The following is a 16,586-nucleotide window of genomic DNA, read 5'->3' on the forward strand; positions in this document are numbered from 1 at the left end:
CATGGCCTTTGGCTGGAAAATGATCCAAATCAATATTCAAACTTAGGTCTTTGTGATTCCAGAGTCCATGTTTTCTCCTCTACCATCAGCCTCATGGAACTTTGATTCTCTCCTCATTTATCCATAATCAAATTATTCTTTTTGTCTATAAATAATGTATTTACTGTAAATATTGATTTGAAACCTCAAAAGATATATATAGAAGCATTCAGAGACTTAAACAACATCCCCTACTGTTTCCTTCACTGTAGGAAGAATATTAATAGGCTGGACATTCTTAGAAAAATAATGCAGCATTTGTAGTGTTGATCTGAGAAAACTGATATTTTCAATGCACAAAAATAGCATGGCTTGAGTCCTTGAAATTTGCCACACTCACATAACTTTCTGGAGACCAAATGGTACAACCTCTACAATGAATATAGGCTAAACAGGAAGAAGGACTTTCCAATAAATATAATCAATGTAACCCGAGGTCCTTTTTTCTTGTTTTATTTTATTTTTTTGACAAAAGAGTGTAGGTATATTTATTGAAGTTCTACCCCAGACACTTTCATGAATATAACTTCCCTGACTTATCAACTCACTCATGCAGTTTTGGGAAATGAGTACCTACTGAGAACATTTCTCAGAGCCGTCTTCACTTCTTTGTTCCTCAGTGTGTAGACAAGGGGCTTGAGTAGTGGGGTGATCACCATATAGGTCACTGCCCCAAGTCGGTCCTTATTTGAGAAGTACAGGGATGTCGGCCTCAAGTAGATAAAGGAAGCACAGCCATAGTGAACAATGACCACTGTGAGGTGGGAGACACAGGTGGCAAAGGCCTTATGCTGTCCCTCCACTGAAGAGATCTTGAGGATGGTGGAAACAATGAAGACATAGGAGATGAAGATCAACACAAAGGGAACCAGCAATACCAGAATGCTGAGTAAGAACATAACCATCTCCTTTATGTTGATGTCTGTGCGGCCCAGTTTTATGACAGGGGAAATGTCAGAAGTGGTTGATCCGATTGGAGGCACAGAAGGGTACAGTAAACACCAGGATGTTGACAACTACAGAGATCAGAAAACTACAGATGCTTGAGGCTAAAACCAGCAGTATGTGGGTGGATGGCTGATGATGACTGTGTAGTTGAGAAGGGTTGTAGATGGCAACATAGTGATTGTAGCCCATCACAGCAATTAGAAAACAGTTGGTACAAGCCAAGCCCACAAAGAAATAGAGCTGGGCAGCACACCCAGGGAAAAAAGTAGTTCTAGTTGTGGAAAGCAGATTGGTCAGCATTTTTGGTACGATGACCAAGGTTTAGCAGGTTTCAGAGCAGGAGAGGACAAAGAGAAAGAAATACATAGGGGTGTCCAAAGCCTGATCCAGAAGAATGATAGTCATGATGGTGGCACTGGCCATCGGAGTGGTCAGGTAGACCAGGAGGAAGATAAAGAAGAGAAGGATCTGCAGATCCCCCAGGTTTGAGAAGCCTATAAGGATGAACTCGGTGATCATGCTCTGGTTCTATCTCTTCATTGGTCACTGGGAATCAGACTCAGACATCCTGAAACGGACAACAGAAAGAATTTGACAAAAGTGAATGCCCCCAGAGAAATCATGTTTGTGTTTCTGTACAAAGTTGATAATACTGGTCTGAAAAAATGAGTAAAAAACAAGTCAAACACTTTGATCAGGGGTGAGTGGAAAGCAGGAGGCATGAAGACTAGGGACATAAGAAAATTCCCAATTCAACAATACCTGAAGAAATTTATTTTTATAAGTTGTTTCCATTTCTCTTCTTATTTGCATAGAAGTTTCATACCTAGTGAGTTAAATCAAGAGGTGATTCTAGAGTTCATCTCATCTAATCGTGCCATTTTATGGAAACCAAGTTTCAAAAAGATTAAATCATTTGCTTAACCCGCATGAGAGTGACAGTTTTGAGAAATCACCTATCGTCAAAGTCATTTTATGAAAATCTGAACTGGAAAAACAAAAACAATTGAAAAGTCATCTATCCATCCCCTCATATACTTGACACAAATACTGCTTGCTTATATGTAATGAAATGTTGAGCTTTATTTGCCCATGATCAATTGTGAAGCCTTTGGCATGGACTTAGAATGATACCGCATATTGGGGTTTCCCTTGTCATGAGTGCATGGGAATTTGGGAGTAAGAATCTAACTAAAGCTCAAATCATGCTCAGAGCATGCCAGGTCTTGGGCTGACATATTCGCTCCCTTGACCTCTGCCTCAATGTCTGCTGCCTCCATGATGTTCTCAGAACAAGTCTCACCATTATCTGTGGGGAGACCTGTAGTTTGATTCAGAGATAACATAATTCTAAAACCTTTACACTAGCCTTAGAAAATCATAAAATCTTTATATTAGAACAAAGCTCAGGAGTCTTCTTACTTAATCTGCACCTAATTCTGTGAACCTTTTGATATAAATCTGTAAAGTATTGTCCAGTCACCGTAGTTAAGTTCCAGTTATAAGGAGCCCATTGCCTCACAAAGCAGGCTGCTCTCTTCCTAGATGGCTTAACTGGCTAGAGCCTTCTTATTCTGAGATGACCTATGCCTTCTCGAAACCTCCACTCTTTGTTCTTGACTTGTTCTCTGCAGATACTCACAAGAAAATTCATTCTTTTTTTTTTTTTTAATAAATGACAGCCTTCTAGTTATTGGAATAAAATGATCATATCCCTTTATGAGTCTTATTTTCCTCCTAATGTTCCTAGTTCTCTCAATTATTTCTCCATGATTATCTGGAATTCTCTGTTCTAATCACTATCTCAGGTCATTAGATCATACTTCCACTCTTCACAGTCATCACACATCACAAATTTCTATCTCTTTATCTTTACCAGTAACATTGCATTTCCTTTCCTACTATCCTTTACCCCTCACAATTAATATCTATTCATCCTTCAAAACCCCAGATTAATATTTATCTCTGAAAAGGCTTCCCTGAGTAGTTCTGAGACCTTGAATACTGTGTGCATTTACTTCTCTGTCAGTTTGTTCTGCGATAATTTGCTGGAATGCAAGCATAGTAAGGACAGAAGGATGTAGGCTCTGGACCTAGACTGCCTAGGCTAGGACAATGCCTCTGTCACCGACTAGCTTTGTGATCTTGTGGAAAACTCTTCTATGTGCCTCAGGTTTTTACCTGAAATGGCAATAATGATAATAATAGCAGAAACAAAACATTTTTGTGAGTACCAAATGCTCACAGTTATGTTTCTGAATCATATTAATATTCAATAAGTGTTAGTTCTTAGTATCTAGTTCAACCCCTTCATGTTACAAAGAAACTGAGGCCCAAAAAAGTAAAATGTAAAGATCTAGGTTATATAGCTACTTAACAGCAGAGGTGAGACTGTATCCCCAATATCCTAAACTACCAACTGCAGGACTGTGTCTTCTAATTAACCAGGGTCTTGTTTTTAATATTTTCAATATTTCTTTTGTACTATGTGTTACACACCAGTGGCTTAGGAAATTGATCAATGCCTTTTTTATTCCCTATGATCCTCACACAGGCAGTATGCTTCACACTTTCATCTACTCCTAACTCTTATTCTTCCACCTTTAGTCCAGCAGGTACATTTTTTTTTTCCTTCTGCTAAAATACATATCTGTTCTATTCAGGCATTTCCTTATTACTTTTCCTACTTTAAGTCATTTTAGGAATATTTTGTTTTACACATTTTAATCTTTTTCTAACTTTACTCTCTCTCCATATCAGATAATTGGACTTCGTTCAGCTAGATCTCACCACATGGTCTCTGTCCCTATGTTTTACCCCAGATCCTGATGCTATGACCCACTTCACCTGTGCATGGTTTCCACCAGTCCTTCTGCCTTTGAATCTTTCTTTGGTACCCAACATATTGGTACAGTTTGATTGAGAGTTGATATTGCTAAAAGAAAAGAGTTGTCCTACAACTATAATAGAAAGGAAGTACTGACATTTCTTTTTTTTTTTTTTTTTGCGGTACACGGGCCTCTCACTGTTGTGGCCTCTTCCGTTGCGGAGCACAGGATCCGGACGCGCAGGCTCAGTGGCCATGGCTCACGGGCCCAGCCGCTCCGCGGCATGTGGGATCCTCCCGGACCGGGGCACGAATCCGTGTCCCCTGCATTGGCAGGCAGACTCTCAACAACTGCGCCACCAGGGAAGCCCCGACATTTCTTTTTTGATTGATTTTATTTATTTTTTTATACAACAGGTTCTTATTAGTTATCCATTTTATACATATTAGTGTATACATGCCAATCCCAATCTCCCAATTAATCACACTACCCCCCCGCCCCCCACCACCACTTTACACCCTTGGTATTCATACGTTTGTTCTCTACATCTGTGTCTCAATTTCTGCCCTGCAAACTGGTTCATCTGTGCCATTTTTATATGTTCCACATATATGCGTTAATATGCAATATTTGTTTTTCTCTTTCTGACTTATTTCACTCTGTATGACAGTCTGTAGATTCATCCACGTCTCTGCAAATGACCCAATTTCGTTCCTTTTTATGGCTGAGTAATATTCCATTGTACATATGTGCCACATCTTTATCCATTTGTCTGTCGATGGGCATTTAGGTTGCTTCCATGACCTGGCTATTGTAAATAGTGCTGCAATGAACATTGGGGTGCATGTATCTTTTTGAATTATGGTTTTCTCAGGGTATATGCCCAGTAGTGGGATTGCTGGGCCATATGGTAATTCTATTTTTAGTTTTTTAAGGAATCTCCATACTGTTCTCCATAGTGGCTGTATCAATTTACATTCCCACCAACAGTGCAAGGGGGTTCCCTTTTCTCCATACCCTCTCCAGCATTTGTTGTCTGTAGATTTTCTAATGAAGCCCATTCTAACTGGTGTGAGGTGATACCTCATTGTAGTTTTGATTTGTATTTCTCTGAGATGTTAAGCAGCTTTTCATAGGAAGCACTTACATTTATAAGCAGAGTTCTGGCACAGTCTCAGGTTTCTTTATCCCATCAAAATATAAAGAAAAAGAGACATGGACAAATTTGGAAGAACATCAGGCAGTATTTTTCTCCAGAGATGATTGGGGAAAATCTAGGAGCTAAGATTAGCCTTTAAAGATGAAAGAAAACTCAGCTTGCTAGCTGGGCTAGAGCTAAGTGGACAGATGCAGCCTTAGCTGCTCTATGTTCCTGATGGCAGTTGCTTCAGCAAATCCCTGGCTCTTATAGAGTTGGATACTCCAGAGGATTGAGGCCTTGGAGTGAGGTACTCCTTTGGATTCTAGGCATTAACAAAACTTGTAAAAGATAAATCAAATAAATTATTTACTTTACTCGATCTATGTAGGAGATAGATAGTTTGAATGCTATCATTTTTTTATATGTAATTTATTTTGACTCAAGGTTTCATTTGCCAAATGAAGTAATAAACTGTCACTCCCTTAATCATTAATTAGCTTTATAGATTCTGGATATAGATGAACTCTTTCAAAGAATTAAGTACATGCCATTTTTGAAAAATTTCACATAGTCTTCTCCTTCTCCTTCAAGTTTGCCAGTTGAATAAGCCAGATACAATTTCCTATATCTCTCCTCCTTTTTTTAAATCTTAGTTATGCCTGCATTCTAAGGGGGCACAAATTCCAACTTTTTCTACACTTCATTGTCTTCTAGATTCATCTCTTTAAATATATTTATCTATGTGACATTCATCTATATACCCACTAATTCACTAATTAAATCAATATGCATTAAACACTGATGATGTTCCAGGCACTTGGTAATTGTTTTGGCAGGGAGGGTTTCACAAAGATGAGGATGGCATAGTTCATGACAAAGGTAGTTTCTGGACCACATAGACCTGAGACTCCTGAGTTGCATGTGAAGATGCCTATTGCTGGGGTCTGCTCAGGATACTCAGAATAAGAAATATTTACAAAATATTTTGCACTTGGTTTAGGTGATTTCCTTACTCTTAGCAAGTTTAAAACTACTGTCTTCTGTCTGAAAAGAATTTAGTGTTTAGAAGGGAAAATGGAGGAAAAATAGAAGAATTACAAAAGGCAAAGAGGGCTAAGATAGGGCATTTACAAGGCACTGCAGCATTACTAAGTGGGAGCATTTTTTTTCACATCCAGTATCAAGAACAGTGTATCTCAGACTCCTCAAATTGCCCTTAGACATCTATTCCTTCCAAAAATATTTCTCTCCCTGAAGAATTCAGGAGTTTTGTTTTATGTAAAGAGAGAAGAAATCATGGATTTCTTGTTTTAATTTCTAATTATAAGAAATATAAGTTTCTGAATTGATATATGTATAATATGGGCTAATACAAACAAGAAGTCTTGTTGTTCCAGTGTTTATCTGACTTCTGAGGAGGAAGAGACAGATACAAAAGAGTAAAAATTCTTTAAATTGATAGGTCATTTTAGGGAGAGAAGGCTGGAGGACTGTAACAGCAAGCTTTCCTTTCTACCCATTTTTTATACTGCAAATCTAATATTTAATAGCAGCTTTCTGAATATTCACTGTGCAGCTATCATTATCCATTCATTAGCTCATATAATCTCTATAATAACTTCATCAGGTAAAACAATGTTATTTCCATTTTACAGAAAGAACCCAAGGAGAGCACAGTAGTCCTACTGAGCTGAAGAGAGTGAAATTGGAGTTTGAGGAGGATAAAGCAGCTATAACTTGTGGAGCAAAATACCAGAGAGTTGGGTCAATTTTGAGGAAGAGTTACAGAAATATGCATACGGTACCTTTTCATAATGAGCTGCATGCTAAAATTCTTAAGCACAATGTGAAACTCTACAAGACTAAACAAAGACGTACTGGAAGTCTAAGTTACACACTTCCTACAACTCACTTGTGGTTGGGAGATGTCTGAGATCCAACTAGCTAGAGTCAAGAAATATCACAGAATACTTGGGACAGTCAACAAAGAAGTCAAAAACACTAACCTTAGTCATTAGGATAAATTAGATATCAGAGAAGGACACACTCTAACTGCTTTAACAAAACTTAAAAGTAAGTCTCAATCTACATATATGTGATCAATTGATTTTCAACAAAGGTGTAAGGTAATTCAATGAGGAAAGAAAAATCTTTTAAATGAACGATGCCAGAAAATAGATATACCTATGTAAAGAAATAATTGTAAAATTTTCATAACACCATATATAAGAAATAGAATGATTATATACCTAAGTATAAACATTAAAATGATGAAACTTCTGAGAGAAATTGTTTGTGACAATAATGCAGGAAAAATTTTCTTAGAAAGAACACAGAAGTGCAAACCAAAACAGAAAAATCAAAAATAGATTACATTTTATTAAAATATTAAAACTAAAATATTTTACTTTTAGAAGGACACCATTCAGAATATGAAATTTCCAGCCACAGGCTGGGAGAGAATATTTACAACACTTATATCAGACAGAGGACTCCTTGTATATGGAATATGTAAGAAACTGTAACAGGTCAATAAGAAGAAGAAGAATGACTCAATAAAAATGGTCAATAACACAAAAAAAGACACGGATCAATGAAACAGAACAGAGAGCCCAGGAATAAGCCCACACAACTAAGGTCAATTAATGTTCAATAAAGGAGGCAAGAATATACAATGGAGAAAAGACAGTCTCTTCAGTAAGTGGTGCAGGGAAAACTGGATAGCTACATGTAAAAGAATGAAATTAGAACATTCTCTGACACCGTATACAAAAATAAACTCAAAATGGATTAAAGACCTAAGTGTAAGACTGGATACTATAAAATTCCTACAAGAAAACACAGGCAGAACACTCTGAAAAAAAAATTGCAGCAATATTTTTTGGGATCCATCTCCTAGAGTAATGGAAATAAAAGCAAAAATAAACAAATGGACCTAATTAAACTTAAAAGCTTTCGCACAGCAAATAAACCATAACCAAAATGAAAAGACACCTATGGACTGGGAGAGAACAATTGAAAATGAAGCGCTAACAAAAGCTTAATTCCCAAAATATACAAACAATGCACAAAGTTCAATAAACAAACAAACAAAACAAGCAGCCCAAACAAAAAATGGGCAGAAGACCTAAATAGACATTTCTCCTAGAAGACATACAGATGGCCAACAGGCACATGAAAAGATGCACAACATTGCTAATTATTAGAGATATGCAAATTAAAATTACAATGAGGCATCACCTCACAACAGTCACAATGGCCATCATCAAAAATCTACAAATAATAAATGCTAGAGAATTTGTGGAGAAAAGGGAACCTCCCTACACTGTTGGTGGGAATGTAAATTGGTGCAGATGTTATGGAGAACAATGGAGGATTATTTGCTTTTAAAAAAAAACTTTCTTGGAGTATAATTGATTTACAGTGTTGTGTTAGTTTCTGCTGTATAATAAAGTGAGTCAGCTATATGTATACATATATCCCCATATTCACTCCCTCTTAAGTCTCCCTCTCACCTTTCCTATCCCACCCCTCTAGGTAATCACAAAGCACCAAGCTGATCTCCCTGTGCTATGCAGCTGCTTCCCACTAGCTATCTATTTTACATTTGGTAGTGTATATATGTCCATGCCACTCTCTCACTTCGTCCCAGCTTCCCCTTCCCCCTCTCTGTATCCTCAAGTCCATTCTTTATGGCTGTGTCTTTATTCCTGTCCTAGGTTCTCCTGAACCATTTTTTTTCAATCTTTAGCTTCCATATATATGTGTTAACATATGGTATTTGTTTTTCTCTTTCTGACTTACTTCACTCTGTATGACAGGCTCTAGGTCCATCCACCTCACTACAAATAACTCAATTTCTTTTCTTTTTTATGGCTGAGTAATATTCCATTGTATATATGTGACACATCTTCTTTATTCACTCATGTGTTGATGGACACTTAGGTTGCTTCCATGTCCTGGCTATTGTAAATAGTGCTGCAGTGAACGTTTTGGTACATGATTTTTTTTTTTTTTTTTTTTTGGCAGTACGTGGGCCTCTCACTGTTGTGGCCTCTCCCGTTGCAGAGCACAGGCTCTGGACGTGCAGGCTCAATGGCCATGGGTCATGGGCCTAGCCTCTCTGAGGCATGTGGGATCTTCCTGGACTGGGGCACGAATCCGTGTCCCCTGCATCGACAGGCGGACTCTCAACACTGCACCACCAGGGAAGCCCAAGTACATGATTCTTTTTGACTTATGGTTTTCTCAGGGTATATGCCCAGAAGTGGGATGGCTGGGTCATGTGGTAGCTCTATTTTTAGTTTTTTTTTTTTTTAACATCTTTATTGGGGTATAATTGCTTTACAATGGTGTGTTCGTTTCTGCTTTATAACAAAGTGAATCACTTATACATAGACATATGTTCCCATATCTCTTCCCTCTTGCGTCTCCTTCCCTCCCACCCTCCCTGTCCCACCCCTCCAGGCTGTCACAAAGCACCGAGCCAATATCCCTGTGCCATGCGGCTGCTTCCCACTAGCTATCTACCTTACTATGTTTGTTAGTGTGTATATGTCCATGCCTCTCTCTCGCCCTGTCACAGCTCACCCTTCCCCCTCCCCATAACCACAAGTCCATTCTCTAGGAGGTCTGCGTCTTTATTCCTGCCTTACCCCTAGGTTCTTCATGACATTTTTTTTTCTTAAATTCCATATATATGTGTTAGCATACGGTATTTGTCTTTTTCTTTCTGACTTACTTCACTCTGTATGACAGACTCTAGGTCTATCCACCTCATTACAAATAGCTCAATTTCGTTTCTTTTTATGGCTGAGTAATATTCCATTGTATATATGTGCCACATCTTCTTTATCCATTCATCCGATGATGGGCACTTAGGTTGTTTCCATCTCCGGGCTATTATAAATAGAGCTGCAATGAACATTTTGGTACATGACTCTTTTTGAATTTTGGTTTTCTCAGGGTATATGCCCAGTAGTGGGATTGCTGGTTCATATGGTAGTTCTATTTGTAGTTTTTTAAGGAACCTCCATACTGTTCTCCATAGTGGCTGAACCAATTCACATTCCCACCAGCAGTGCAAGAGTGTTCCCTTTTCTCCACACCCTCTCCAGCATTTATTGTTTGTAGATTTTTTGATGATGGCCATTCTGACTGGTGTGAGATGATATCTCATTGTAGTTTTGATTTGCATTTCTCTAATGATTAATGATGTTGAGCATTCTTTCATGTGTTTGTTGGCAGTCTGTATATCTTCTTTGGAGAAATGTCTATTTAGGTCTTCTGCCCATTTTGGGATTGGGTTGTTTGTTTTTTTGTTATTGAGCTGCATGAGCTGCTTATAAATTTTGGAGATTAATCCTTTGTCAGTTGCTTCATTTGCAAATATTTTCTCCCATTCTGAGGGTTGTCTTTCATCTTGTTTATGATTTCCTTTGCTGTGCAAAAGCTTTGAAGTTTCATTAGGTCCCATTTGTTTATTTTTGTTGTTATTTCCATTACTCTAGGAGGTGGGTCAGAAAGGATCTTGCTGTGATTTATGTCATAGAGTGTTCTGCCTATGTTTTCCTCTAAGAGTTTGATAGTTTCTGGCCTTATATTTAGGTCTTTAATCCATTTTGAGCTTATTTTTGTGTATGGTGTTAGGGAGTGATCTAATCTCATACTTTTACATGTACCTGTCCAGTTTTCTCAGCACCACTTATTGAAGAGGCTGTCCTTTCTCCACTGTACATTCCTGCCACCTTTATCAAAGATAAGGTGTCCATATGTGCATGGGTTTATCTCTGGGCTTTCTATCCTGTTCTATTGATCTATCTTTCTGTTTTTGTGCCAGTACCATACTGTGTAGCTTTGTAGTATAGTCTGAAGTCAGGGAGCCTGATTCCTCCAGTTCCTTTTTTCATTCTCAAGATTGCTTTGGCTATTTGGGGTCCTTTGTGTTTCCATACAAATTGTGACATTTTTTGTTCTAGTTCTGTGAAAAATGCCAGTGGTAGTTTGATAGGGATTGCATTGAATCTATAGATTGCTTTGGGTAGTAGAGTCATTTTCACAATGCTGATTCTTCCAATCCAAGAACATGGTATATCTCTCCATCTATTTGTATCATCTTTAATTTCTTTCATCAGTGTCTTATAATTTTCTGCATACAGGTTTTGTCTCCTTAGGTAGGTTTATTCCTAGATATTTTATTCTTTTTGTTGCAATGGTAAATGGGAGTGTTTTCTTGATTTCACTTTCAGATTTTTCATCATTAGTATATAGGAATGCCAGAGATTTCTGTGCATTAATTTTGTATCCTGCCACTTTACCAAATTCATTGATTAGCTCTAGTGGTTTTCTGGTAGCATCTTTAGGATTCTCTATGTATAGGATCATGTCATCTGCAAACAGTGACAGCTTTACTTCTTCTTTTCCGATTTGGATTCCTTTTATTTCCTTTTCTTCTCTGATTGTTGTGGCTAAAACTTCCAAAACTATGTTGAATAAGAGTGGTGAGAGTGGGCAACCTTGTCTTGTTCCTGATCTTAGTGGAAATGCTTTCAGTTTTTCACCATTGAGGATGATGTTTGCTGTGGGCTTGTCATATATGGCCTTTATTATGTTGAGGAAAGTTCCCTCTATGCCTACTTTCTGCAGGGTTTTTATCATAAATGGGTGTTGAATTTTGTCAAAAGCTTTTTCTGCATCTATTGAGATGATAATATGGATTTTCTCCTTCAATTTGTTAATATGGTTTATCAGATTGATTGATTTGCATATATTAAAGGATCCTTGCATTCCTGGGATTAACCCCACTTGATCATGGTGTATGATCCTTTTAATGTGCTGTTGGATTCTGTCTGCTAGTATTTTTTTGAGGATTTTTGCATCTATGTTCATCAGTGATATTGGCCTGTAGTTGTCTTTCTTTGTGACATCTTTGTCTGGTTTTGGTATCAGAGTGATGGTGGCCTCATAGATTGAGTTTGGGAGTGTTCCTCTCTCTGTTATATTTTGGAAGAGTTTGAGAAGGATAGTTTTTAGCTCTTTTCTAAATGTTTGATAGAATTCACCTGTGAAGGCATCTGGTCCTGGGCTTTTGTTTGTTGGAAGATTTTTAATCACAGTCTCAATTTCAGTGCTTATGATTGGTCTGTTTTTATTCTCTATTTCTTCCTGGTTCAGACTCGGAAGGTTTTGCCTTTCTAAGAATTTGTCCATTTCTTCCAGGTTGTCCATTTTATTGGCATATAGTTATTTGTAGTAATCTCTTATAACCCTTTGAATTTCTGCAGTGTCAGTTGTTACTTCTCCTATTTCATGTCTAATTTTGTTGTTTTGAGTCTTCTCCCTTTTTTTCTTGATGAGTCTGGCTAATGGTTTATCAATTTTGTTTATCCCCTCAAAGAACCAGCTTTTAGTTTTATTGATCTTTGCTATTGCTTTCTTGATTACTTTTTCATTTATTTCTGATCTGATTTTTATGATTTCTTTCCTTCTGCTAACTTTGTGGTTTTTTTGTTCTTCCTTCTCTAATTGCTTTAGGTGTAAGATTAGGTTGTTTATGTGGTATATTTCTTGTTTCTTGAGGTAAGATTATATTGCTCTAAACTTCCCTCTTAGAACTGCTTTTACTGCATCCCACAGGAATTTTATCCTCGTGTTTTCATTGTCATTTGTTTCTAGGAATTTTCTGATTGCCTCTTTGATTTCTTCAGTGATCTCTTGGTTATTTAGTAGTGTATTGTTTAGCCCCCATGTGTTTGTATTTTTTACAGATTTTTTTCCTGTAATTGATGTCTAGTCTCATAGCGTTGTGGTTGGAAAAGATACTTGATACGATTTCAATTTTCTTAAATGTACCAAGGCTTGATTTGTGACCCAAGATATGATCTATCCTGGAGAATGTTCCATGAGCATGTGAGAAGAAAGTGTATTCTGTTGTTTTTGGATGGAATGTCCTTTAAATATCAATTATGTCCATCTTGTCTAATGTATCGTTTAAAGCTTGTGTTTCCTTATATATCTTCATTTTGGATGATCTCTCCATTGGTGAAAGTGCGGTGTTAAAGTCCCCTACTATGATTGTGTTACTGTTGACTTCCCCTTTTATGTCTGTTAACATTTGGCTTATGTATTGAGGTGCTCCTATGTTGGGTGCATAAATATTTACAGTCGTTATATCTTCTTCTTGGATTGATCCCTTGATCATTATGTAGTCTCCTTGTTTGTCTCTTGTAATAATCTTTATTTTAAATTCTATTTTGTATCATATAAGAATTGCTAATCCAGGTTTCTTTTGATTTCTATTTGCATGGAGTATCTTTTTCCATCCCCTCACTTTCAGTCTGTATGTGTCCCTAGGTCTGAAGTGAGTCTCCTGTAGATTGCATATATACCAGTCTTGTTTTTGTGTCTATTTAGCCAGTCTATGTCTTTTGGTTGGAGCATTTAATCCATTTACATTTAAGGTAATTATCAATATGTATGTTCCTATTATCATTTTTAAAATTGTTTTGGGTTTTTTATTGTAGGTCTTTTCCTTCTCTTGTGTTTCCTACCTAGAGAAGTTCCTTTAGCTTTTGTTGTAAAGCTGGCTTGGTGGTGCTGAATTGTCTTAGCTTTTGCTTGTCTGTAAAGCTTTTGATTTCTCTGTTGAATCTGAATGAAATTCTTGCTGGGCAGAATAATCTTTGTTGTAGGTTTTTCCCTTTCATCATTTTAAATATGTCCTCCCAATATCTTCTGACTTGCAGAGTTTCTGCTGAAAGATCAGCTGTTAACCTTATGGGGATTCACTTGTATATTATTTATTGTTTTTCCCTTGTTGCTTTCAATATTTTTTCTTTGTACTTATTTTTTGACAGTTCAATTAATATGTGTCTTGGCATGTTTCTCCTTGGATTTATCGTGTATGGGACTCTGTGTTTCCTGGACCTGATTGACTCTTTCCTATCCCATGTTAGGGAAGTTTTCAACTATAATCTCTTCAAATATTTTCTCAGTCCCTTTCTTTTTCTCTTCTTCTCAGATCCCTATAGTTTGAATGTTGGTGCACTTAATTTTTTCCCAGAGGTATCTGAGACTGTCCTCAATTCTTTTCTTTCTTTTTCTTTATTGTGCTCTGTGGTAGTTATTTCCACTATTTTATCTTCCAGGTCACTTATCTATTTTCTGCCTCAGTTATTCTGCTATTGATTCCTTCTAGAGAATTTTAAATTTCATTTATTGTGTTGTTCATCATTGTTTGTTTGCTGTTTAGTTCTTCTAGGTCCTTGTTAAACGTTTCTTGTATTTTCTCCATTCTATTTCCAAGATTTTGGACTTTTACTCTCATTATTCTGAATTATTTTTCAAGCAGACTGCTTATTTACTCTTTATTTGTTTGGCCTGGTGGGTTTTTATCTTGCTCCTTCCTCTGCTGTGTGTTTCTCTGTCTTCTCATTTTTCTTAATCTACTGTGTTTGTGGTCTCCTTTTCACAGGCTGCATGTTTGTAGTTCCTGTTGTTTTTGGTGTCTGCCCCCAATGGTTAAGGTTGGTTCAGTGGGGTGTGTAGGCTTCCTGGTGGAGGGGACTAGTGCCTGTGTTCTGGTGGATGAGGCTGGATCTTGTCTTTCTGGTTGGCCAGACAACATCTGGTCATGTGTTTTGGGTTGTCTGTGGCATTGTTATGATTTTAGGCAGCCTCTCTGCTAATGGGTGATGTTTTGTTCCTGTCTTCCTAGCTGTTTGGCATAGGGTGTCCAGCACTGTAGCTTGCTGGTCATTGAGTTGAGCTGGTCATTGAGATAGAGAACTCTGAGATAGAGAACTTTTGCTGTTTGATATTTTATGGAGCCACTAGTTCTCTGGTGGACCAATGTCCTGGACTCAGTTCTCCCACATCAGAGGCACAGGCCTGACACCCTGCCAGGGCACCTAGACCCTGTCACCCACACAGCTCAGAAGAAAAGGGAGAAAAAGAAAGAAAAACATAATAAAAGAAAATAAAGTTATTAAAATAAAAGAAATATTATTAAAAATAAAAAAGTAAAAAGTCATAAAAAAAGAAAGAATGAAAGAACAGAGCAACCAAACCAATAAACAAATCCATCAATGATAACATGTGCTAAATAATATACTAAGAAAAAAAATGGACAGACAGAACCCTAGGACAAATGGTAAAAACAAAGCTATACAGACAAAATCACACAAAGAAGCATACACATACAGTCTCACGAAAAGAGAAAAGGGAAAACAAGATATCTATCTATCTATCTATATATATATAAAGGAAGACAGTAACCAAATCCATAAACAATTCTATCAATGATAATAAACACTTAATTCTAATCTAAGATAAACATGAAATCAGAAACAAATTAGATGCAGAAAGCAAAGCCCACGTCTACAGTGGCTCTCAACGTCCACCATCTCAATTTTGGGAAAATTCATTGTCTATTCAGTTATTCCAGAGATGAAGGGTACATCAAGTTGATTTTGGACGTTTAATCCACTGCCCCTGAGGCTGCTGGGAGAAATTTCCCTTCCTCTTTGTTCGCACAACTCCTGGGGTCAGGTTTGTATTTTGCCCTGCCTCTGTGTGTATGTCACCTGAGGGCATCTTTTGGGAAGTCTTCTTTTGGATGTCTTCTGCCAGCGTTCAGTAGGTGTTCTGTAGGAGTTGTCCACATGTAGATGTTTTTCTGATGTATTTGTGGGGAGGAAGGCGATCTCCACCTCTTACTCTTCCACCATCTTGAAGGTCTCCCAATTATTCTTAGTCTGGTTCTCCTCCCTCCTTGTGAGATTGTGACCCCCTTGTTCTTGATTTCCTTTGAAACATAGTTCTCTAAAAGGTGGTGGGAGGTCAGCATTAAAAGAGCCTTTCCAGAAAACATTTTACAAGATGAATCTAGGGACTGCTGGCTTGGTGGCTTCATTACAGTGACCACAATGTCAGTCCTAGGATTCTCATCTGTGGAATGGACTTTGGTTTTCTCCTCTATTCTTCACTGAAACTCCTCTGAGATCTGAAGAAATTTTTTTCCTTCAGGAGAAGTGAGGAGTTCAGAGCCAGTATTACCCCCAATACTGTTTTTTTTTTCAATGGCAATAATTTAGCTTAGTCGTTCAATAGCTTTGTTCTCCTTGACAAATCTGTTCAGTCATTTAATCAAACAATGTCTTTGTTCACAAAGGTACGGAGTGAGATAGCATGAAGTAATCAGCATAAATTTCATCTTAATACTAAAAACATCATTCAGTAAACTATGCATTGATATTCCTGTAAAGGAAGAGATTCCCACAAATTTCTATTTCATACCACATAGAACTGAAAGTTTTAAAATCTGAAATCTGTATATACTTGGTCAAGTAGTGTACCCCCTCTGAACCTCACTCTTCATATCTGTAATAATAAATTACATATATATGTTGTCTTATATTTTATAAACATTTTTATTTTATTTTTTATTCATCTATTTTTTTTCAAGTTGGTTTCCTTTTAAACATATGTACCAACTTTAGCTAATACCTTGCATTGATATGAAGGAATCTTTTTTACTCCCAAGGTTTGATATACTCAAATTTTCTAATGCAATTAAAATAAATATAAAAAAAATAAAATAAAACAGACTCATTTGTTTACCTCCCAAGGTC

At 37.2% G+C, this 16,586-nt stretch overlaps 1 protein-coding gene across 1 annotated transcript; it reads right to left on the minus strand.

Moving 5' to 3' along the window:
* Nucleotides 1–587: 587 nt before the first annotated feature.
* Nucleotides 588–3,891, minus strand: LOC307198415 (olfactory receptor 10T2-like; the record flags this gene model as incomplete). Its single annotated transcript, XM_079945369.1, is given in 6 exon segments — nt 588–996; nt 998–1,112; nt 1,115–1,139; nt 1,141–1,308; nt 1,312–1,515; nt 3,805–3,891. Coding segments are annotated over 6 exon segments (1,008 nt in total).
* Nucleotides 3,892–16,586: the final 12,695 nt, after the last annotated feature.

This window comes from Stenella coeruleoalba (assembly GCF_951394435.1).
Source record: "Stenella coeruleoalba genome assembly, chromosome: 1".
NCBI lineage: Eukaryota > Metazoa > Chordata > Mammalia > Artiodactyla > Delphinidae > Stenella > Stenella coeruleoalba.